The sequence below is a fragment of the Moschus berezovskii genome, chromosome 9 (assembly GCF_049115385.1).
Source record: "Moschus berezovskii isolate FMDL1 chromosome 9, NW_MosBer_1.0, whole genome shotgun sequence".
Classification (NCBI taxonomy): domain Eukaryota; kingdom Metazoa; phylum Chordata; class Mammalia; order Artiodactyla; family Moschidae; genus Moschus; species Moschus berezovskii.
Window position 1 is genome coordinate 27,358,274 of NC_142468.1, and position 26,187 is coordinate 27,384,460.

Sequence of the window (26,187 nt, forward strand, 5' to 3'; positions counted from 1 at the left end):
AATGGAAAACAAAAGATGGGTCACGATTTAAAAACCTAAAAGAGAAAGAATGAAGAGGGAAGACATGAGAAATTAAAGGTCAGTGCGTTACAAGATAAGGTTTCTGCTCCTTGTCTAAATGAATAGAATTCATAGACATCCAGCTTCCTGGCGTAGCTGGCACCATTATTGGATTTATCGAGAGAACCGAGAGGAGATGGAGAGATGGCAACAATTCTATGACTTAGATTCAGGACTTAAAGAATCCATAGTAGTGTTATTCAAAATAAGTTGATTTCCTATATTCCCTGATAAATAAGTCACAAGTTTTCTAGGGCCTGCTAACGCTGGTGGGAAATGTTGAATACATTCAGGTCTTGTGTCAGAAATCTACACTTTTCTGAATCAGTTCCCATAATCAATGGTGGCAGCTTAACCCTGTTCAGTCAAGTGGGGTTGGGCGTAATCGAACACGTTTCTTTAGGACTGGTCTCAAGCCATAGAAATTGATGGAAAGACATTCAGTCTCTTCTTGGCGGGTCATTCTCTCATCTTTCTGACCTCTGCTTTCCCAGATATTTGAGTATTATAGTGGCTGCCACAGAGCTAAATTGCTGTGTAATCATTGGAGGCAGCTCCTCATCCCATGTTCATTCCTTATGTGCTTTTTTTTTCTTAATATCTAAGAAAGGGTATGGACATAAGTTCACTTTTTGCAAATAACCTATAAAACTATGTGTCTATGCAAATTATATATACACTGACAATGCAACTGAAATGTTTAAAAGATGAGTATAAAATAAATTTGACCAATGCAAAAAAATAAAAAAAAAAAGAAATTAATTCTCCTCTGAATTCATGAAAGAGAAGATTAGATTGTCTGTAAGAACACTCTTTCCTAAAAACAAAAATCAGAATCTTGTTTACTGTGGCTATTGATTAATGTGTGATGATGTAGAAAGCTCATCTATAAAATGAGTATCATAAAAATGCAGAACCATAGGAAAAGAGTAAAGAGGGAAGGGAACAATGTACGCAAAAGTCCTCTATAATCTGCAAAGTACTTGTGCAAAGTTAGGACTAAGGAAAATGACAATATCCAACTCCTTTGTTATCATCTTACCAACAATAACGACACTGCACTCAATATGCCAGCAAATTTGGAAAACTCAGCAGTGGCCACAGGACTGGAAAAGGTCAGTCTTCATTCCAATCCCAAAGAAAGGCAATACCAAAGAATGTTCAAACTACCACACAACTGCATTCATCTCACACGCTAGTAAAGTCATGCTCAAAATTCTCCAAGCCAGGCTTCAGCAATATGTGAACCATGAACTCCCAGATGTTCAAGCAGGTTTTAGAAAAGGCAGAGGCACCAGAGATCAAATTGCCAACATCCGCTGTATCATGGAGAAAGCAAGAGAGTTCCAGAAAAACATCTATTTCTGCTTCATTGACTATGCCAAAGCCTTTGACTGTGTGGATCACAATAAACTGTGGAACATTCTGAAAGAGATGGGAATACCAGGCCACCTGACCTGCCTCTTGAGAAACCTGTATGCAGGTCAGGAAGCAACCGTTAGAACTGGACATGGAACAACAGACTGGTTCCAAATAGGAAAAGGAGTACGTCAAGGCTGTATATTGTCACCCTGCTTATTTAACTTATATACAGAGTACATCATGAGGAACGCTGGGCTGGAAGAAGCACAAGCTGGAATCAAGATTGCTGGGAGAAATATCAACAACCTCAGATATGCAGATGACACCACCCTTATGGCAGGAAGTGAAGAGGAACTCAAAAGCCTCTTGATGAAAGTGAAAGAGGAGAGTGAAAAGGTTGGCTTGAAGCTCAACATTCAGAAAACAAAGATCATGGCATCTGGTCCCATCACTTCATGGAAAATAGATGGGGAAACAGTGGAAACAGTGTTAGATTTTATTTTGGGGGGCTCCAAAATCACTGCGGATGCTGATTGCAGCCATGAAATTAAAAGACGCTTACTCCTTGGAAGGAAAGTTATGACCAACCTAGATAGCATATTAAAAAGCAGAGACATTACTTTGCCAACCAAGGTCAGTCTAATCAAGGCTATAGTTTTTCCCATGGTCATGCATGGATGTGAGAGTTGGACTGTGAAGAAAGCTGATCGCCGAAGAATTGATGCTTTTGAACTGTGGTGCTGGAGAAGACTCTTGAGAGTCCCTTGGACTGCAAGGAGATCCAACCAGTCCATTCTATAGGAGATCAATCCTGGGTGTTCATTGGAAGGACTGATGCTAAGGCTGAAACTCCAATACTTTGGCCACCTCATGCGACGAGTTGACTCACTGGAAAAAGACTCTGATGCTGGGAAGGATTTGGGGCAGGAGGAGACGGGGACGATAGAGAATGAGATGGCTGGATGGTATCACCGACTCAATGGACATGAGTTTGAGTGAACTCCGCGAGTTGGTGATGGACAGGGAGGCCTGGTGTGCTGTGATTCATGGGGTCGCAAAGAGTCGGATACAACTGAGCGACTGAACTGAACTGATCAAGAAGGCATAACCATCCAGCTAAACTTTTTAAGGAGAAGGTATATTTAATATATGTACCTAGAATATATAAATGTTTCTTTAAAATAAGAAAACCATTAAAGAATTTTCTTTAATGGTTTCCATATGAAATTAATTTCTATACTGTACTATTAAAATCATAATATTCTTTAAAAATATAAGCTCTTAACACCCTGGTCCTGTCCAAAGAAGTGAAGCCTATGGTTGAAAAAAAGAATGCACGTCCTAAATTCTTATACTTACACTTTTAGACTTTCCTTTTCTGTCAACAAGGCTTTCATTGAGGATTCAGCTGCCATGAGATGTCCCTGAAAATCTTTAAGGAGACAGTATTGACTTTCTTTCTTTTTCTTCAAAGTAATAAGTGCCTGAAGCATTTTATCCAAGTGCTGCACTGAATAACTTTCATCGTGGAGAACCAAGGCACTTGTTTCTGTTTTGTTGAGACATTCACTTTGTTCTAGAGGTTCAATGGCTGCTTTCTTTCCTTCCAACTGGGTAAATAATTCCTGAAAACAAGTAAAGGAAATCAATAAATATATACTCATTAATTCACTGATTGATTAATTCACTTATTTTCCCCCTTGCTCTTTCCTTCCAGTAATACATTCCAAGGAGATTTTTAAATATTTCATTTGCACCCAGAGAAACTAAGGTCCTGACATTTAAAAGATTTTTCCCCTCCCACTGGAGTCATATTAAAAATCTAAACTAACATTCACCATTGGTCTAACATCTAAGAGCAATCTGGTCACCCTCTTGTGTTCAAAGGTTCTACAAGTCTAAAGAAGATTTATCTTGCTTTTATTATTTACATGCATCATCTCTTTTTCCTTCTTTAGATACATGTTTACTATTATGTAAACTTGGCTAAAATTGTAAGGATCATTTTTCAAATCATGATCATGTACTGGATTTTTAGATGCTTTTCCATGGCTGTTGCTGCTGCTAAGTCGCTTCAGTCATGTCTGACTCTGTGCGACCCCAGAGATGGCAGCCCACCAGGCTCCCCCATCCCTGGGGTTCTCCAGGCAAGAACACTGGAATGGGTTGCCATTTCCTTCTCCAACGCATGAAAGTGAAAACTGAAAGTGAAGTCGCTCAGTCGTGTCTGACCCGTAGCGACCCCATGGACTGCAGTCTACCAGGCTCCTCTATCCATGGGATTTCCCAGGCAAGAGTACTGGAGTGGGATGCCAGTGCCTTCTCCAGCTTTCCGTGTTTATGTATTTGTGTACTTTCCATGGCTATAAGTACACAAATACATAAACACAGTTATGTAAACACAGTTATAAAAATGAAGCAGGATAATGCTTCATAATGTTGATAATTAGGAAAAACAAAAGGAATCTGTCAAACGCAGAAAAATAGATATGACTAAGAAAAGGAATAATGATAAGCCAGAATCTCCAAATTTTATCACTGAATAAGTAAGTTTTTAGGAACTTTGTGAAAGAGAAAGACTAATGTTCATTAAACTCTTACACTTTTTAAATGGAAAGATTTATACAACTTACTGATTAGTACATAATTATATAGTTACCAAATTGATCATCAGGCAAAGGTTAAATAAGACTTTTCATTCTGTGCAAGCAAGTTTTTGGTAATTAAAATATATTGTATTGCACTAGATAAATGATGCAATCATGTTGTCAGTGTTTTTCTTGTTTCCATACCTCTATCTCTTTTAATTGTTCATTTCTTAACATAACATCTAATTCTAAAGGTTGATTTTGCAGCTCATTGACTTTCTGCTCATCTTCAGTGTTTTTCATGCTTTCTTGAACATCAAGAGAAAGTTGTCTTGACATAATCATTTCCAAAGCTGAATTCTGAAAACATCAAAAGATTAATTGTTAAACAGACTAACTTCCAAATGAATAATTTTTATTTTTCTTGATGAAAAAATTCCAGTTTCTTCTATTTACTCACATTAAAGACTTTTCAAAAGTATATTTTGCCACGACCAAAGTGGCTTTTTCCATGCAATATTTAATGACAACATTTAGTATTTTCCAAGTAATATTTAATACCAAGAAAAATGAAACTTTTTTTATCCGATAGTATAGGATCTAGCATTTCTCAATTATATACTGAGGAATAGCTACAGTCTTAAAGAAAGAAAACAGATATGAAAAAAACAAAAGTTCCAAAGCTCATACTTAGTATTCACCATGATGCAGAGGGCTGGTTTAATAAATAGGCATTCAATGGTACCCACTGGTAGTTTAAAACAGTAATTGGAGAGATGAAAGAAATGCCAAAATTTCATGCATTAAAAATGTCATGCCTTAAACCAAGGGAACAGTAAGAATTCCAATTCTGGGTATGGCAGAACAGGTTATATAGAGGGTAACTTGATCTTTTCTGAAAGCTCTAAGAACTTGATGTTCTCAATAGGATATACAGAGATGGCATTTCAATTCATTTATTCATTTTTTTCAACAAACATTTGTTGAGCACTTATATATACCAGGTACCACAGCAGTAATTTTAAAACATTTCACATTATTTTGCTAAGGTAGTAGATTTCATTTTCAGGTTACTTTATAAGTGAAATATCATTCAATTTTGCCATATACTTTCATGTCAGTAAAAATCCAGTCTGTACCAAGTCTGTGAATAAAATATATCCACATCTCCAAACAAGGCAGAAATTGTTAAAAAATTTGTCTTAAAAATACAGCCTAGATAGTAACGTTAAGATGTTAACAATGGAAAAACTGGATAAGGGATAAATGAGAACTATCTGTACTATCTTTGCAAGTTTCCTGTCAATGTGAAACTATTCTAAAATCAGGGTTTATTTGAATAAAACAGATACTGCCTGGAGCTTCACCAATACTGACTGGTAAGAATATTCAGTTGACCAGTGTTACTGGTTTTGAAGTATCTGCTTGGCACTTAGCACAGCACACTTCTTCTAAAAGGCTGTAAATAACTGGGATAATTTTGCCAATTTCCTCCATTTCTAACAATTTATTCATGAGAACTATGGTTAATCTCCATGGAAGGCAGGATCTCTGCATGGGATGCGGGGCAGGGAGAGAGATCCAGGAAGGCTGTGAGAAGAGAGGGCGTTGGTGCCACATCACAGATTTCTGCACCATAAACTGAAGTCCTGTGAAGGTAAAGCCTGCCTCTTTGTCACCTGATGGCTACTGTTACTTAGTACCCCAACAAATCCACCTGCAGGGCAAGAGCTCCTGAGCTAAAGGCACAGACATTAAACCCAGGAAATATTCACTCCTTATCAATAATTTATTAGGAATTCAGAGCCCTGGTCTCTCTTACCTGATGGACCAGTCACTTGACTAGCCACATTTATAACCTGCTATTTGTACTCAGCCTTCAGTGGTTGGAAAGAGCATCCTAAAAAACCTGAAATCACCCCAAAACACCATTTGTTTACCAAATCCAAAAGTCATGTTTCCACTTTGGCAGAAAATCCAACAGAATCCCTCAAAGGAACATTTTAAATTTAAAAAGTAACATTGCTTTGTGCACACCCCGTAAATAGAACACAGACACCTGCCCTGATTGGCTCCTGGAAAGATTCTTTTGTAACCAGCCATCTTTTACTCCTCATCTTTAGCTCTATTCTGATTTTCCAGACTCATTGGAAACATCTTGTTTTAAACAATAAGATGTTTCAAATATATTTAAAAGAATACAATATCATGGTTACTCATTACCCATGACGAGAACATAACTGATATAATTTTCCATATTAAAAATACAATTTAAAGTCCAGTCCTCACTTCTTTTTCATCTGTTCTTCCCTAGAACTAACCACTATTCTAAATCCATACACAGTTGTTTTTATACTTTGACTACATATGTTAATATTCATAAAAATACAGTATTATTTTATGTATTTTTAACTCATAAAATTGGAGTCATATATGTATTATTTTATAACTTATTTTCTTCATTCAGCAATATGATTTGAGGTTTAACATGGTGTCAGATATAAATCTCAGTCATTTGAGGTTTTATACAGTTCTGCTGTCTGAATGAACATATATGTCTGTCAGGCTACTATGGATATTATCATGCTTCCAACTTTTCCTATTTTAGATATTGCGATGATAAACACCCTTGTTTTAAGTCTTCTTGAACGTATGTGAGTTTCTTCGGGATGTTTTCCTAGAACTGAAATTACTTCTTAATCCACCCCTGCTGATCTCAGTTTAAGTACTGTTTCCTTAGAGAAGCTCTCTCTGACTACTTCAAGAGTAGTCAAGTCAGACTCCTTTACTGTGGATTATAATGGAAGCATGTTCCTTCCTTTAGTTCCTGTAATTAGACTCTCATCAGATAATTAGTTGGTTAATGTATGTCACCTCTTGTAGACCAGAAGCTCTATGAGAAGAGAGACCACATCCCTTTTCATTCACCATTGAACCTTCATTGCCAACTCAAGAAAGTTTTACTGAATGGATGTATATATGAATTCACGTTAGAAAAAAATAAAAGTTTCATTTAGTCTTCGATCGCCAAGATTAACAATTAGTGGTTTATAATGTGGAAAGCAGTTGAGGACCAATCAATCTAGCAGTTATGGATCAGAGATCTGCTAGCAATGAAAGGAACAGGGCTCGGTTGGGCTGAAGGAGAGTAGAGAAGGTTTGAAAACATGCCCAAGAACTCAATAAAGGGTCCACTGGAGCCAGACAGCATATTAGCATATTAAACCTCAATTAACAGACCATGTAACACATTTGATAAAATTGGGGGATAGACCGCCAAACATCAAGCTGGGTAGAGACAAGCCGGGTTCTAATCCCAGCTCTTCTAGAACTTGGCTGATTAACACCTTATGATGTCAGTTCCCTAACCTGAAACCCAGCATTGGGATAGAAACTTTCTAAGGTTCCTCAGCCTCATATTTTAGGACTTTGAAGAATGTCCTCAAATGCATGCTGCTCCTAGATGTTAATACAGCTATACCATGTAAGTCACTCCTGTACAGAAATAAATCTTGGATTGAGAATAATACCTCTAGAGCAAGAACCAAGATCTGCATAGTGGCCAGAAAGCAAAGTATATACTTGGAAGACAGAGTTGACACATGACCTAACTACATGCTCCAATACAAAAATTTTTCTACTGACTGACTAGGATAACCAACACCGGAAATAAACATCATTTACCCCAGGAATGAACTCTCTTTCTTCCTCTTCATTCTAGTACTGACTTCCCTGAGTTTCTGGTCACTCAGCTACAGCTGGATGTCTTGCATGTTTTATGTCTGTGATCATCCACGTTCATTTAAATATGGAAATTATAAACACTCAGAAAATGTTGAAAACAAAAAATGATTCAGACATACTGACAGCTATACCCAATGACAAAGATATAAAGAAGCAATCATAGGCAAAAGGTGTTTTGCTTTTTTTTAGGAGCAATTATGCCATGAAGGTTGACATTTGGGAAGGAAGGGACAAGAAATATCATTCTATATGGGTTAAGCTATAATGTTGCTTTATGAGTATTTAGAAAAATAATAAGAGAAAGATGTATCAGTTACCCTGTATTTCCTTTTTATCATTTCCTTTTATGGACACCTAGAATCCTAAGAGATTACTCAGACCTCACTTTTTATCATATCCTAATTTGTAACCCCACTTAAGTTATATAGGAAGGGGGAGATGGAAGGTAGCTTTGTATTTTCATATTTAAAAAATTTTAGAAATTCACCTCTGTAAACATATCCAGTATGATCTTGGATCATAAGCACCCACACTCTTCAGACTGTAACTTCTTATGCCTCTAAGCCTGCATTAACATTTTTGATATTAAAGAAAAAGTCAGCCAAAGGTCTGGATCTAAAATATCCCTGGAGTGAGTGAGTGAGTGAAAGTCAAGTCAGTCGTGTCTGACTCTTTGCAACCCCATGGACTATACAATTCATGGAATTCTCCAGGCCAGAATACTGGAGTGGGTGGTCATTCCCTTCTCCAGGGGATCTTCCCAATCCAGGGATTGAACCCAGGTCTCCCACATTTCAGGCAGATTCTTTACCAGCTGAGTCACAAGGGAAGCCTAAGAATACTAGGGTGTGTAGCCTATCCCTTTTCCAGCGGATCTTCCGGACCCAGGAATTGAACCAGCGTCTCTTGCATTGCAGGTGGATTCTTTGCCAACTGAGCTATAAGGAAGCCTACATGTCTTTATTGGGGCTAAGTAAGAAAGTATTACAAAATTCGGATTTGTTGTTCTGTCACTAAGCTGTGTCCAACTCTTTGCAACCCCATGGACTATAGCACATCAGGCTCCTCTGTCTTCCACTACCTCCTGGAGTTTGCTCAAATTCATGTCCACTGACTTGGTGATGTTATCTAATCATCTCATCCTCTGTAACTCCCTTTTTCTTTTGCATTCAGTCTTTCCCAATATCAGGGTCTTTCCCAAAGAATTGGCTCTTCACATCAGATGGCCAAAGGTTCCAATAAAAATTTTTTTTAAAAGAGGTGTTACATATACACAACGGAATATTCAGTTCAGTTGCTCAGTTGTGTCCGATTCTTTGCGACCCCATGGACTGAAGCATGCCAGGCTTCCCTGTCCATCACCAATTCCCAGAGCTTGCTCAAACTCATGTCCATCTAGTCAGTGATGCTATCCAACCATCTCATCTTCTGTCTTCCATCTTTCCCAGCATCAGGGTCTCTTCCAATGAGTCAGTTCTTCACATCAGGTGGCCAAAGTATTGGAGCTTCAGATTCAGTCTCAATCCTTCTAATGAATATTCAGGACTGATTTCCTTTAGGATTGACTGGTTTGATCTCTGTGCTGTCCAAGGGACTCTCAAGAGTCTTCTCCAACATCACAGTTCAAAAGCATCAATTCTTCAGCACTCAGCTTTCTTTGTGGTCCAACTCTCACATCCATACATGACTGCTGAAAAAACCATAGCTTTGAGTAGACAGACCTTTGTCAGCAAATTAATGTCTCTGCTTTTTAATATGCTGCCTAGGTTGGTCACAGCTTTTCTTTCAAGGAGCAAGCATCTTTTAATTTACCCAACCATTAAAAAGAATGAAACTAGAACACTTTCTAACACCATACACAAAAATAAACTCAAATGGATTAAAGATCTAAACGTAACACCAGAAACTATAAAACTCCTAGAGGAAAACATAGGCAAAACACTCTCTGACATAAATCACAGCAAGATCCTCTATGACCCACCTCCCAGAATATTGGATATAAAAGCAAAGATAAACAAATGGGACCTAATTAAACTTAAAAGCTTTTGCACAACGAAGGAAACTATAAGCAAGATGAAAAGACAGCCTTCAGAATGGGAGAAAATAAGAGAAAACGAAGCAACAGACAAAGAATTAATCTCCAAAATATACAAACAGCTCCTTCAGCTCAATTCCAGAAAAATAAATGACCCAATCAAAAAATGGGCCAAACAACTAAACAGACATTTCTCCAAAGAAGACATAAAGATGGCTAACAAACACATGAAAAAATGCTCAACATCCCTCATAATCAGAGAGATGCAAATCAAAACCACAATGAGATACCATTTCACACCAGTCAGAATGGCTGCTATCCAAAAGTCTACATGCAATAAATGCTGGAGAGGGTGTGGAGAGACGGGCAACCCTCTCACATTGTTGGTGGGAATGCAAACCAGTACAGCCACTATGGAGAACAGTGTGGAGATTCCTTAAAAAACTGGAAATAGAACTGCCATATGACCCAGCAATCCCACTCCTGGGCATACACACCGAGTAAACCAGAATTGAAAGAGACACATGTACTCCAATGTTCATCGCAGCACTGTTTATAATAGCGAGGACATGGAAGCAACCTAGATGTCCATCTGCAGACGAATGGATAAGAAAGCTTTGGTACATATACACAATGGAGTATTACTCAGCCATTAAAAAGAATGCATTTGAGCATTCTCAGCTCTAATGAGGTGGATGAAACAGGAGCCTATTATACAGAGTGAAGTAAGCCAGAAAGAAAAACACCAATACAGTATACTAACTCATATATATGGAATTTAGAAAGATGGTAATGATAACCCTGTATACGAGACAGCAAAAGAGACACAGATGTATAGAACAGTCTTTGGGACTCTGTGGGAGAGGGCGAGGGTGGCATGATATGGGAGAATGGCATTGAAACATGTATATTGCCACATGTGAAACAAATCACCAGTCCAGGTTCGACGCATGATACAGGATGCGCAGGGCTGGTGCATGGGGATGAACCAGAGGGAGGATAAGGGGAGGAGGGAGGTGGGAGGGGGGTTCAGGAAGGGGAACTCACGTACACCCGGGGCGGATACATGTCAGTGTATGGCAAAACCAACCAATATAATATTGTAAAGTAATTAGCCTCCAATAAAAAATATATATATATATATACAAGCAACTCCTGCAGCTCAATTCCAGAAAAATAAATGACCCAATCAAAAAATAGGCCAAACAACTAAACAGACATTTCTCCAAAGAAGACATAAAGATGGTTAACAAATACATGAAAAGATGCTCAACATCACTCATTTTCAGAGAAATGCAAATCAAAACCACAATGAGGTTCCATTTCACATCAGTCAGAATGGCTGCTATAAAGTCTACATGCAATAAATGCTGGAGAGGGTGTGGAGAAAAGGGAACCCTCTTACACTGTTGGTGGGAATGCAAACTAGTACAGCCACTATGGAGAACAGTGTGGAGATTCCTTAAAAAACTGGAAATAGAACTGCCATATGACCCAGAAATCCCACTCCTGGGCATACACACTGAGGAAACCAGAATTGAAAGAGACACGTGTACCCCAATGTTCGTTGCAGCACTGTTTATAATAGCCAGGACATGGAAGCAACCTAGATGTCCATCAGCAGACGAATGGATAAGAAAGCTGTGGTATGTATACACAATGGAATATTACTCAGCCATTAAAAAGAATGCATTTGAATCAGTTCTAATGAGGTGGATGAAACTGGAGCCTATTATACAGAGTGAAGTAAGTTAGAAAGAAAAACACCAATACAGTATACTAATGCACATATACGGAATTTAGGAAGATGGTAACGATGACCCTATATGCGAGACAGCAAAAGAGACACAGATGTAAATAGTCTTTTGGACTTTGTGGGAGAAGGCAAGAGTGGGATGATTTGAGAGAATAGTATTGAAACATGTATATTATCATATATGAAACAGACCGCCAGTCCAGGTTTGATGCATGAGACAGGGTGCTCAGGGCTGGTGCACTGGGATGACCCTGAGGGATGGGATGGGGAGGGAGGTGGGAAGGAGGGTCAGGATGGGGAACACATGTACACCCATGGCAGATTCATGTCAATACATGGCAAAAACCACTATAATATTGTAAAGTAATTAGCCTCCAATTAAAATAAATTTTAAAAAAAGAATGAAATAATGCTATTTGCAGCATCATAGACAGATCTGAAGACTGTCATACTAAATAAATAGCTAGACCGAGAAAGATAAAACTATATATCATTTATATGTGGACTCTAAAATAAAATGAAACAAATGAACTTATTTACAGAACAGAAATAGACTCACAGACTTAGAGAATGAACTTATGGTTACCAGGTGGACAGGACTGTGGGTAGGGGTAGACTTGGAGTTTGGGATTGACATGTACACACTGCTATATTTGAAATAGAATGCCTTTCCATATTAAAAAAAAAGAAAAAAGATTCATGTTACAATAGAGGGGAAAAAAGGTGTTAAAAGTGTTACTAGAAACTAAAACTAGCTTCCTCTAGTACAGACTTGTGAAAATTATTTGAAGACTTAAGTTTCTTCATCCGCTCCTAAAAACAAGCATTCTAATGAAGTAACATAAATTATCAATAGCTCATCATTCAAGAGTAAGTAAAAGCTTATTAAACAAAAATTTGTATTATTGGGTTGTGATCTTTAGTTTTCAATATAATCTACTGAATTTGGGGAGTTCACAGCCAACATGGGTCTGAGATGGTAAACTTAAAGTTATTAAGTAAATCCACTTACCAATGTCATGTATTAGGATAGAAAAGTACTCAAGTATTTTTCCTTTTTTACTTTTCACAGCTCTTTAAATACAATTAAGAAAGTTCCTTTTACAGACACAACTTCAAGAGTCTTATCACAGGGCCCTAAGCTTTTAAGACATACTTTGTTAGCTCGATCCAACATGTGGGATTTCATGTCAGAGACATGTTCCATTGGCATTTGACCTTGTTTCACATTATAGGAAACCCTATCTGGCTCCTCTAGTCCTCCATGCATTTCGTCTTTTTTTTTTTTTTTGGCCACACTGGGTCTTTGTTGCTGCACGTGGGATTTCTATAGTTGTGGAAACAGGGGTGGTTCCTCTCTTCTTGTGGTGGGTGCGCTTCTCATTGCAGAGGCTTCTCTTGTCGTGGAGCACAGGCTCTAGGGTACGTGGGCTTCAATAGCTGCAGTACTTGTGTTCAGTAGTTGGAGATGGCCAGCTCTAGAGCACCGGCTCAGTAGTTGTGGTGCATGGGCTTAGTTGCCCCAAGGTATGTGAAATCTTCCAGACTAGGGATTGAAACCATGCTCCCCTGCATTGGCAGGTGGATTCTTAACCACTAGACCAGCACAGGGAAGTCCCTCCAAGTATTTCTGCTCTTGGAAGACAGCAGAAGTGCAGATTCTCTTCACCCCTATGTATCACATATTCCATAAAATGCTGACAATGAAAGGGCTAACTTTTGCTGTTGTCCCAATGGACCCTGGACTGTGAGAGGCTGCCAAACAAGGAGACTCTTTCAAATGTAGTTTGTTGGATGACTCTTTGTGCCTTTTCCTGTTCAATCTCTCACCTATGAGAAAGCACTTTAAAACCACAGGGAAATATACTCATTTGGATGTTTAGAAAGAAAACAAAACGATATTCTTCTTTCTTCTCCCCAGGGAAGATCAGAAGCCTGAATGTCATTATTCTCACACTAAATGACCTGACAACAGTTAAAAATACATTTGCAGTATAGGGTTAATGTAAGAAGATAAAGAAAGGCACCTATCCTTCCAAACAGTCTCTGATTTCATTATGAAATCAACCAAAAAAAAAAAAGACCCACCAAAGTAGAGCTATTAGATTTTTTTTTTCCCTAAGAAAATGGGTAAAGCGCATTTTCTTTTGCCTTCTCTAATTTGCTTTTGAGCTCTTGACCCAAGAAAGTGTATCTGATTACATATCAGAGAGAATAATAAACCTAAATTGATGACTGACATTTCTAACAGATGAACAGTAATATTTCACCGCTGAAATCCTGGACAGGTTTCTAAGGGCTCTTTTTACAAGTGAGTGTCATAAATAGCCAGCACATTGAGGGTTTAATTATGAAATCAGGAGGCTTGATTCATGACCCTCTCTTCAGAGCCCAACAACACCTCTTTATTCGCAGACATGATGTCTTAGAGCTGCAATCACAAGCACTAACCTTATTTATTTCCCAGTCTTCCTCCAACTTTTCCACTGCAGCTGAGTCCTGAGTGGACTCCTGTACATCAGAAGTGACCTGCTCCTCTCTGCCTGGCAGAGGAAACTTTGCTTTCTTTTCTGTTGAGCATTTTGATTTGAGAATGCTGTTGAGACAGTTTTCCATCTCCTGCTTAGCAGATTCAAGTCTGTTTTCCAAATCTTTTTGTTTACACTTCAGTGATTTTATATCATCTTTAATAATCTTCTGTCCTGCTGAAGATGTATTTTGCTTGACGGATTTTGCTAAAGTTAAAATCTTCTCTAATGTGCCATCTTGTAAATGGAGACTATTCTCTAGTTCCTGTGAGCAGAGAAAAGATTGTCACAAAAGTATCACTGTTCAATTATCACAAGAGTTAGTTGACTTCTGTAAATTACAGAGTATTCTGCTTCACTAGTGGGAAGCTTTGTAAGAAACGTATCAAGCCATATCACAAAGAAGAAACTTTGGGCAAAATTTAAACTAATGTAGTGACCCAGATCAAATTCCCTAACAGATTTTATAGGATACTAGAAGATTTTATAAGATTACATTTATAAAAAGTAATGAAGAAAATGTTCACAACCCATTCCTAGAACATAGGAAATGACCAACATGTATTTGTTGAGTATATATTTTGTTCAAGATACTAATTAATATATGCTGCTGCTACTGCTGCTAAGTCACTTCAGTCGTGTCCGACTCTGTGTGACCCCATGGACTGCAGCCTACCAGGTTCCTCCGTCCATGGGATTTTCCAGGCAAGAGTACTAGAGTGGGGTGCCATTGCCTTCTCTGAATTAATATATAAATAATGCTAAAATCAAACACAACCAAAACACTAAATAATAAGTGCCTACTTTGTGCAAGGCCCTAAAAAGAATAAAATCATTTAGTATGTGCTTAAATGAATCTAGTGCTAACGTTTAAAATTAATAGCAAAGCTTAAATCAATCAAATGCAATATCTTAAATATAGCAGGAACTCAATCAATATTTACTAAATGCTTAAATGAATGAGGCTAATTGGAGACCTCCAGACTCAAAAGGAATTTGATAAACTATAGCAGGTACGGTAGAGAAGGCAATGGCAAGCCACTCCAGTACTATTGCCTATTAAATCCCATGGATGGAGGAGCCTGGTGGGCTGCAGTCCGTGGGGTCACTAAGGGTCGGACACAACTGAGCGACTTCACTTTCACTTTCACACATTGGAGAAGGAAATGGCAACCCACTCCAGTGTTCTTGCCTGGAGAATCCCAGGGACGGGGGAGCCTGGTGGGCTTCCGTCTATGGGGTCACACAGAGTCGGACACGACTGAAGTGACTTAGCAGCAGCAGCAGCAGCAGGTACGGATGTTACTACTGAAACAGAATAAGCCTAAAGTTACTAGGAGAACTATGTTGTATTTATTACTCACTATTCTAATGGACTACACAGTAAGCATTCATTCATGCGAGTAATATGGTTAAGTTTTGAAATTACATAGATGAGTAAAATATAGTCCCTTCACAATCATATAGCCTAGTGAGAGTGACAAAGAAGTAAACAGACAATTGTAATAGAATGTGGCAAGATGTATGCTAACAAATACGCACAGGTCATTGAAACATTTTCAGCTGGAAGAAGGGAGTTCCAGATTGCATTTTGGATAGATACAAGGTGGCCATGGGCAAGTTGCACCAATGAGGGTGACACTGCAGGCAGGGAGCTTATTCAGACATCTAACAAACACAGGCATCTGTGAGATGAGGGTCTGCTCTAAACAGCGGGTCATGGGGGCGGGGGTAAAAGCAGAGGGACCAATTGTAGAGATAACCCAGAGATGAAAGAGACAACTCGATATCCGTCTAGACTGGGCAGCCTAAGAAAGGATATCCAGGTTTGTGACCCGCAGCCTAGAGAAATGGTGTAGCTATCCAGAGTCAGAGGAGAAGAAGCAGGCTCACTGGAAAGGAGTCAAGGTATGGAGAAAAGGAAGGAGATGACGAGTTATTTTCTGGATATGCTGAACCACAAATAACTATGAGACACTCAAGTATAGAAGTCTAGAGGGGTCAGAAGACCCAAGTAGTAGCCCCCACTCTGTCATTTAGCTCATCATGTATAAAATCAGGAATCTCAACTTGATAGTTTCTGAGATTCCTTCCAACTATAGCTCATGTCTTATACTTTTCTCAGTATCTGAGGCACCCAAACAGGGGCTTGGACATGATGACACTCAACATCTGTCAAATTATCACTGTTAAAAAGGGAGGTAGGATTTCCCTGGTGGTCCAGTGGGTAGGACTCTGAGTTTCCACAGCAATTGAACCATTGCTCAGGTTCAATCCCTGGTCTGGAAACTAAGAGCCTCCATGACACGTGGCCAAAAAAAAGGGGAGGGGGAGGTAGCCTTGTGACAGTGTCCAAGCTATTCTGAAGGGGGAGTCTTATTTGATTCCCAAGTTCCTAAAAAGAAGAGACCAGAAATTCCCAAACTCAAGCCACGAGTGCTTCCTGAGACTCACCCCATGCAATCTCCAAAGGACTGTGAAAGCAGCATAGTAAAGAAAACAACATGCTTTACTGTTTTCTTCCAGAGGACACCGCATTTGTTGGCTATGCAAACAGTGAGCTTCCAAGGAATGTGTTTTGAGAGTGCGGGTAAAGAGCTGCAATGCTTACTATGTAAGGTGAGGGGTTGTTGAAGTGAGAGTGGGAATTTTAAAAGCTCTCCATCTGCAGAAAACTCTAAGGTAGTCCATGAGTATGAAAATAAAGAAGATGAAAATTACACAACTCCCATCCACCCGTGATGAAGACTGCAAAACTGAACAATTTCCCCTTCGGCCTTATTGTGTTGCTGCTGCTGCTGCTAAGTCACTTCAGTCGTGTCTGACCCTGTGCAACCCCATAGACAGCAGCTCACCAGGCTCCTCTGTCTCTGGGATTCTCCAGGCAAGAACACTGGAGTGGGTTGCTATTTCTTTCTCCAATGCATGAGAGTGAAAAGTGAGAGTGAAGTCGCTCAGTCGTGTCTGACTCTTCTCGACCCCATGGACTGTAGCCTACCATGCTCCTCCGTCAACGGGATTTTCCAGGCAAGAGTACTGGAGTGGGGTGCCATTTCCTTCTCCCTTATTGCGTTAGGTGCACCATTTGAACACCCAGTTATCTCCTAGAATCACTGCACTTTTTTCTAAGACAGAGATCTCCAGCAACCGCTGACTGGTCATGAGTGGAATTATCTCTGAGGGTCCAGAGGGCTAAGTACTGTCCAACTCATTATAAATGGGTTTGCTCACTAATGAAGAACATTCCCACTTTTTACGACTGGATAGGGCTTTATCCAATAATCATCTGAATAGCATTTTCAGCATTTTAATTTCTTTTTCTTTTTTTATTTCTTTTCTTTCAACATTTGAATTTCTGATCAAGGACACTGATTTGTTAAGTTGTGATTAATATTGATTTTTTAAAATGCCTATCATTTCTGCATATTGCTTAATACCTGCAGTTTCTGCAGTTTTTCCTCAACTGCTCTTTCATCCACAGGCCTATCAGAAAAACAGACAAATTCCTTAGAGATATAGTCCAATGCAGTGTTTAGGTCTGTGACGCAAAGCTGGTATGAGTCGTGTTCTTGAACATGACCTTCTAGTTTCTGCACAGAATCCTAAAAATAAAACATTGACAATGTATGAATTAGATCTCTGAATTATCTCACCCAGAAAATAATTAAATTGTTCATAAATATGTATTTTATGAGGGTTCATCTTGAAACAGAAATAAGACCATAAATCATCCAGAGTTCTTAAGTAAAATTTTTAGTGTTGAGATATTTATTTGTTCCCCAACCCACATTTCTTTGCTTTCATTTCACTCCCGAAAACAACTTGTCAGAGGTTTACAAAATGAAATGGCTACAAATTATATCATCAAATCACAAACATCCATAATAAAGCAGCTCCCTCAATTATCCTTCTCAGAAATGAGACTATGTGAAATCAACCTAAGATTCCTTTCCTAAGAATCAAACCCCAAAGTTGGGAAAAAGTAATCCTAACTCAAAAGCAAAACCACTTTCAAGTTCTCTTCCTGGAGTAAGAAAATAAGGTGACCACAGCTGATCAGAAAAGCAGCAATTAAATAACTTATAGCCAAGTGAGAATAATCTTCACCTTTGCATAACTCCTGCTATCTGTATAAGTGAGATTTCTAATCCAGGTAATCCTTACACTGAATCCAACTTTCAGTGTGCAAAGAATATAAATAATTCTCTTAAGGTAATACCATGCTTCATGACAAAATGACATTTTACTTCTTAATTCTTTTATTGTAGATCATGTGGAAAGACTCAAGGGAGAAACCTGATAAAGTTTATACAGAATAATGGATACAACTATCACAATAGATGACGGATGGATGTGTGGATGGATAGATGGATGCATGCAATGATAGACTGATGGATGGATTCTGCATGGACAGTTTTGACACTATCATCTACATAAAAATGCCCAAGGGAATTCCCTGGCAGTCCAGTGGTTAGGACTCCACATTTTCACTGCCGAGGGCCTGCAGAAAAAATTTTAAACCTTCCAATCCCTGAAGAAGATAACTTTGATGAAAGGAGATAACACTATCATCAAATAATACACACTAGATTTCTCTAGCAAAACTGACCAAATTGATTCCTCCATTTTGTGGAGCTAGTATTTGTATCTAAAAATGATAAATTTTAAAAGCTTTAGATTTTCCAAAAGAACCAAAAAATGGTCCCATACACAAATAGTACATAATTAAGCATACTGAGGACAATCACTTAAAATTTTGTTTTGAGCATTTCACCTGTAGTTGTTGAAGAAGACTCTCATGTAGATGCTTGATTTCCAGCCACGGTTCTTCACTAAAGTTGGGATTTTTAGTGCACTCTAAGAGGTAATTTCCTTGAGATTTTAACTCCTCTAGTAAGAACGTCAAATCCTGTGCTTTCTGGAGGAACTTCTTATAAATTTTTAATTGAGCTTTCTTCTCCTGCAAACCAGGTTGCAGAGCAAAGCCCACTTCTTGTTTCTTTTTTAGTTCTGTGAGCATTAATCTCAGATCCTCCTTACTTTGCAAATACTTCTCGCCTTCTAGTAGAAGCTTCTTCTGATGGCTAAATTTTACAAAATAGTTTATAAATGAAATGACACAGCAAAACAAAACAGCATTTTGCATCATATAATACAACATGCATTATTATAAAAAGCATTAAAATAACACTACTGTACATTATTCCTGGAGACTTCTTTGGCATTGTAACATTCTAAATGGCCCTAAGTTTAACTTAATCAAGTTTTGATTAAGTTTAATTGAAGGTAAAATCAAGATAAAAATTAGTTGTGGTATGACTTCAAAAAACTATTGTTTCCATTATATAATTTGATCTGAGGACAAATATTTAATAATTTGGATTTCAAACTAGTCCAGTTTTTATTATATTTAAATATAATTAATCTATGTTTTTCTTTTTCATTTAAGTAAAACAAATAAGCATGCAGTATATTGGCCAACTAACTAGCTTATGTTTCCTACAGCTTGATTTTAATTTTGATCTGACTGCTTCCCTATAAAAATATAAAATTTACATTTCCACTGAATATTAAATATATCATGATTTGATTTGATGTGAAAGAATTTAAGAATTTTCACCAGAGTTATATCCACTTAATTCAAACATTTATAAATGTTTCTCATAGTATATCTATTTAAAAGCATAAGTTATCCTATAGTAAACACTGAGGTTGTCTGGGGGCAGGAGGTTTGGTACAGAAGGACATTATTGAAGGTGGAATGATAGACAATGTTAATTTGTTACCAACAGTGGGTTGATGCACCAGCCAAAGGAAACAGGGAGTTATGACAGCGTGTTTCATATCTGATCCAGAGAACTAGTCTCTGTTTCTGCTTCAACACTGTGGTTGTCCCTGACATTACTTTCTCTCCAACAGATATATTATATCTACATCCAGAAGGCAGACAAAACATACTTGTTATGGCTTCACTGTGCAATGAAAAATCATGAAAATGGTGAAGGCATGCCCTTTACCTTAGATATGTGTTGGCCAAATGGAGTGTGTTGTCCCACTGGTTCTTGATATCAGTGAGGGTCTTTGGAACCACTGGAGCCTTGCTGCTCTCAGCCTGACTCATGATGGTCTGTATTTTAGCATCCCCTTCAGGTTTTAGTAAAATGATTTCCTAAATTAAATAAAAATGATCTTAAAGTCTCATTCATACTACTTGGGGATTACATATGATATCTTTTTACTTATAAACATCATTCAGAGATTCTAACTGTGGAGTAGATTTCAAAATTTCCCTTTCACTTTTACATATGCCCCAAGTACAAAGATATCCTTCACATTGTATAGAACTGCTTCTCAGTAAACATCTGTCACGTTACCTACTCTCCTCTGAATTCTCAACTGCACTCAAAGAAATTATGTACAAAAAAAATCCCTGGCAAATCCTCCTTCCAACCATTATTTATAAATAAAGAGTTGGGGTAACAACCTGAACAAGACGTCTTTATACACCCAAGAGTGGGTTTCCGGCTTCCTATAGGAAAATGCACAGTGTCACAGGCCAACTCCTGTTTCTCCAGCACGACATAACTAATTCTCATTCCCTATACTTTGATTTTCCTCTTTTGCCCTAAACAATTAAGTTCTTCTCTTCTTGGAAACACTACTTCAGATTCACCTTCTCTGGAAAACCTTTCAGTTGTGATCCCAAACAATTTTGATTACTTCTGTTCATCAAACTAACCCTTGAAACTTGACCATTATCTCCCTCCACTGTTAGTATCTGATAAACCAGGAAACACTCAACCCACTCAGGATCTAATACCCTTTAGGAACCGTACATATCCACTCTGAAAATGAGCTCCTCTCCAGCCCTGACTTTGACATTGCCAATGCCTCTGATGTATTGACATCTATTCTTTTAACATCCTAGCAGACTCCTACCTGCTGCAGTTCTAACTTATAGCCTTTATTTCATATCTGCACTCAGTGAAGATGGATAATAACTGGGCACTGCTCTCACAAAGAGCACCTTTTCTTTCTATATGCATTAAAATAATTTTAGATCCATCACAGTCCTGCTCTTTTGTAAGTTCTGTCATCTGAATTTCTCATCCAATCCACAGTGAGCCTATTTTCCATTAACAAACAAATCTTTGCAATTTTCCTCTAAATCTTTTTAAAATTGGAGTTCATCCTGATCTCTGACATTTAGTTTCCACAGTTATACCTTTATTTTATGGATTCTTTCCTCAAGTGGCATTTTGCCTTCAGATGAATTCAAAACCATAAGGGATTCTTTAATCCCTGTTATCCAGTGAATTACATCATGTGCAAGATCACTAAAACTCTGGTCTTCGGCAGGAGGTAACTTATCCTCTTTGTCAATTTCACATATTTGTCTCAATAATGTCTGGTATCTCTCAGTCAAATGTGTTGATTCCGTTACTATTTCTTCTTCCTCAGTAATCCCATATTGCTTCACAGAGTTGTTCAACTGGGCCATTGATTCGAATTGTTCCCTGTAAATTCCAAATATCATTGGAAGATTATAGGAGCCACGACACACCTTTAGAAACCATATCCCCAAGAAACACATTTTGTGCAAGATCAGCTATACCTCTTTCTAGCTAGAGCTTGGCAAAATAGCTCAGTTTTCTCTCGTGTTCCTTCCATTTCTTTCCATATTTCTTCTTGATTAGTCAACCACTTACTCAGGTTTCTGTGGTCATTCTGGATTCTAAAACAACATCACACGTTAAAATATGAAATCAGCAAAAAGTGTCTATCTGAAGAAAAGGTTGGCACAAATCTTCTAAGCCAACCAGGTTTTTTACATTTTTTTATTATTCTTTTTAAAAATTTTTGTAACATTATTTATAAGATAATGTTACAAATAACAAATTTAGAAACAAAATTATAACATTAAAATCTGAATAATAATAGCATGTATTATAGTGGAATTCTAATAAGTCATAAATATATATCAAAAGCTTCCCTGGTGGTAAAGAATCCACCTGCTAATGCAGGAGACTTGGGTTTGATCCCTGGTCAGAAAGATCCCCTAGAAGAGGAAATGGTAACACACTCTAGTATTCTTGCCTGGAAAATTCCATGGACAGAGGAGCCTGGTGGGCTACAGTCCCTGGTGCCACAAAGAGTCGAACAAGACTTAGCAGTGAGCATGAACATGAGATATATCATAAAGAATAAGAAACAAACAGAAAATATTTTGGGGCTCTCCCCTGAACCTTTGCCATAATTTGAAGAATTCTCCAAACCTCTGAATCCCTAGTGTCAAACATGGGTTTGAAAGTACATATTTTATTTTTGAAATTCATGTGTATATATATCCCACTGCTAGCTCTACTGAGGTAGAATACATATGAAGATTTTACATAAGGAAACTTTCATAGTAAGTTTGCTATGAAAGATCACCTTTATTTCCTACCTCTGTAGCTGCTGCAAGCACTCATCAAGCTCCTTTGCTCGTGCCTGGCATATGGACTCCATTTTTTCTAATTCAACTTCTTGACTTACGATCCAACTGTTAAGCTTCTTAACAGGTGCTTTGGGTAGATGTTTTTTCACATGATTCAGTACAGTTCCCACTTGCTGTATTTCACTGCCTCTTCCTTCAAGAGTCAAGAAATCCTTAAGACAGACAAAAAGTGAATTACATCCTACAGGAAAGCCTCAGTGTGGTCCCTGTCACCCCAGTGATACTTTTCCAAGATAGTACACAGACAAACCATCTTCAAAACTTCTTCTGTAAAAGAAGAGCTATGGAGATAGCCTAACTCCAATGGCAAATGATCAAAAGATTATTTATATTAGTTCTAGACTGTGTGTGTACACTGGCATTTGCATCTGACTTTCCGGGAATCACATCAAGCAAAATCACCGTGTGGGTCAGTGGGAGTGAGACCGGGAAAGCCACATTCTGTCCAACTTCTCCTAAATATTTGAGCCTTTCTGGCAATCAATATGTATAACCAGACAGCCTATTTTCCACTCAGCTTTGTCAAAATCAGAATTTTATTTCAATGTCTGGGTTTCAAGATTTGAGTATCAATTGCTGAGACCCATGGAATGAGCAAATTTAAAGAAAAGAAAAAAGTTGGAACTCTAAATGAAAAAAAGAGAAGAAAAATGATTCTGTCAATAAAGAATGGTTATCATCAAAGCAAGGAATATACAGGGAACTTTTAATGCCATCGGTAAGCTGGAGAGCATAATTTATCACCTAAAATACTTGATAATCTACCATAAAGTGATCAAGAATTGAGGGTGCCGTACACATTTTAAATGCCCTATTAATGCCTCGTATCTCAGGCTACCTTCCACTTTACTCCCATCAGCAGTGTATTAAAGTTCAATTACAATTTTTAGAAAAAATATGGCTGGGTAAAGATTCTATAAAAAGTCAAGCAATCTCTTACAGGAAATTGAGTGGAGCCAAATTAGGGAAAGCCTTTATTTTTTTTTATCAAATATGATTTTAACACAACTGAATTCACCAGCAAACATTAAACAGCATCTTAGAAAAGTTGTGAAAACTATTTTCTGTTTAAGTCACTTGCAACTTTACCCAGTAAACATAGAGTGTCAAAATATTTGAGAAAAGGTCAGACATTTTTGTAAATATTATCTTTATGTAGGGAAATTACTAAGTCAAAATAACTATTATCCTATCTACTTATATACAGTTCTGCCTCCAGTACTTAAATTTTGGTAAATTTTGAATGAAATTTATATATGTATTCTTACAGAAAGTTTTTGTATTTTTTGTTCCACACTCTTTTTTGTTTCTGATGGTTCAAAACACTCCTTAAGATTCATTTTAATGCTGCCAAACCAGTCATTAAAGTTCTTGCACTGATCTGTAGGAAAAAACAAAGGAAGCTGTATTTATTCAAAGACAATTTCACCTACCTTGTTAAATTAAGAGATTCTGAAACTTGCTCCCTATGCCATAGGTACAAGTCACTGTGAAATGATAATAAACCAAAACCTAATTTTGAGGGTTAAAAGAACCTACACAATAACTGTGGCATATTTTCTATACCAAACCTCCTTTCCAATCATACAAGACACACACAGAAACGTACAGGGGCAGCGTGCTCACAGGCATGTCCCCAGACTGACCACAGTGAGCAGGTCAAACATTAGGACCCAGGTGCCTCTCCTTCACAAAATAAAGATCTGGGACTTGAACAAAAGGCATGTCATTTATAACAGGCATACATCATTGAGTGTTTGCTCCCAAAAGATTTATCTGAATATTATTTCCTTAAATAGGCTCTGTGCAACCATCATCTCTAAATGAAGCTTAGATCAATTAGCCCTTGTGTTCACAGTACCTATGCACTTTTCAATATTCCCAGAAACAGCAAGGAAGCATTGCACTCACCATTCAGTAACTTAGAAAAGTGATCTTGCAAAACACTTTTTTTGGTATTAAATAAATCACTGACACTTTCATACTGCTTTTTTAATTCTGAGAGTTCAGGAGTCAGACAACCTATTTGATTCTCAAGTAATATCATACTGTGTTTCTGCTGTAGAATTTGTTGCTGAATCTCCTAAATATATAAACAAACAAACAACCAGTACTTAAAACAGGCTCAGTTTATACACAGAATATTACGTAGCCATTGTTTCTATTAAAACCTAGATAATTTTTCAGCGGGTGGACCTGCTTTCTCTTAGATAATAAATGTATGTGCTTAGTCACTCAGTTGAGTCTGACTTTCGTGACCCCATGAACTATAGCCTACCAGACTCCTCTGTCCATGGGATTCTCCAGACTCCTCTGTCCATGGGATTCTCCAGAAGCCATTCCCTTCTCCAGGGGATCTTTCCAACCCAGGGATCGAACCCAGGTCTCCCACATTGCAGTCAGATTCTTTACCGTCTGAGCCATCAGGGAAGCCCCAATAAATATTTTACAGTTTCACCTTTTAACTAGAGAAGGAAATGGCAACCCACTCCATTGTTCTTGCCTGAAGAATTCAATGGACAAAGGACCCTGGTGAACTACAGTCCATGGGATCAGAGAGTCAGACACAACTCAGCAACTTTCGCTAACTCACTCACCTGTTAATTCCTTTGTGGGCAATAAATATTTGATATTTAATATGGACTGTAGCCCACCAGGGTCCTCTGTACATGGTATTCTTCAGGCAAGAATACTGGAGAGGGTTGCCATTTCCTTCTCCAATTAAAAGGTGAAACATACACAAATTGTTTTTCTGACTTTTCTCCCCAGGCTTTCATTTTTTTAAATAATTATTTGTATTAATGTCAAAAAGATAAGACCACCAGAAATAAGTGTGAAAATAAATCTGAGCCACAGAAGAGAAGTAGCTAGGAAGTACCTCTAGTTTAGTAAAGATTTCCAAGCTGTCGGAAGGAGACAAGGCATTTAAGAGAGACTCAGTCATTCCAATCTGGGTCTTGGCCTGGTCGAGATCCTCCCTTAGCTCAGCTGTGCTGCCACTGATTGCACCACAGTTGGATCTTCCTGTTAAACGCATTTTCACATGTTCTATCTTGTTCAAAATAGAAGACTCCATGACCTGAAATTATGAAACATATGAAGCACTGTCACGGATTTGATTTAACTAGATTTTAAGACAACTGCATTGCTGAAGAATGAGTTGAAACTTTGTTCATTTCAATGTGAAATCACCTCTTTCTGATATTTCCTTGTTCTACATGATGATACAACAGTTTAAATATTGCTGTTAAAAAGAGTAACATGAAAAACTGAAATTGACATTCTATTTTTTTTCTAAGACAGTAACTGAATTCTTCCCCTTGAAACAAGTTTTATTTAGCATACCAGTTGAGGTACTATCTCATGGTGCTCATTGGAAAATAATATTAAAACATATATAAAAAAGTAAATAGCCAGCATTTACTATTTATTATGTACACAGAATCATGGTAAGTATTTTATATACAAAATTCAGGCTTGAAAAGGATAAGCAACTTGCTCAAGACCACAAAGTTGGCAGGTGGCAGAGCAAGGCCCTCTCCCAGAAAGTTTGACTCCAGCGCTCATGTTCAGGCACCTTTGCATTTTGATTTAAGTAAAAGTCTAACAAATCTCTC

General features: G+C 37.9%; 1 protein-coding gene across 7 annotated transcripts in view; it reads right to left on the reverse strand.

The window, feature by feature from the left end:
* Positions 1 to 26,187, reverse strand: part of SYNE2 (spectrin repeat containing nuclear envelope protein 2) — a 330,412-nt gene that overhangs the window by 154,330 nt on the left and 149,895 nt on the right. For all 7 annotated transcript variants that reach the window (XM_055435962.2, XM_055435961.2, XM_055435957.2 and 4 more), the window contains 12 exons: positions 25,449 to 25,649; positions 24,482 to 24,653; positions 23,839 to 23,951; positions 22,520 to 22,722; positions 21,689 to 21,808; positions 21,299 to 21,590; positions 20,091 to 20,242; positions 18,848 to 19,157; positions 17,511 to 17,675; positions 13,997 to 14,338; positions 4,215 to 4,370; positions 2,782 to 3,047 (listed from right to left, as the gene is read on the reverse strand). In XM_055435962.2, coding sequence (XP_055291937.2) covers positions 2,782 to 3,047; positions 4,215 to 4,370; positions 13,997 to 14,338; positions 17,511 to 17,675; positions 18,848 to 19,157; positions 20,091 to 20,242; positions 21,299 to 21,590; positions 21,689 to 21,808; positions 22,520 to 22,722; positions 23,839 to 23,951; positions 24,482 to 24,653; positions 25,449 to 25,649 — 2,492 coding nt within the window. The remainder of the gene's footprint in view (positions 1 to 2,781; positions 3,048 to 4,214; positions 4,371 to 13,996; positions 14,339 to 17,510; positions 17,676 to 18,847; positions 19,158 to 20,090; positions 20,243 to 21,298; positions 21,591 to 21,688; positions 21,809 to 22,519; positions 22,723 to 23,838; positions 23,952 to 24,481; positions 24,654 to 25,448; positions 25,650 to 26,187) is intronic.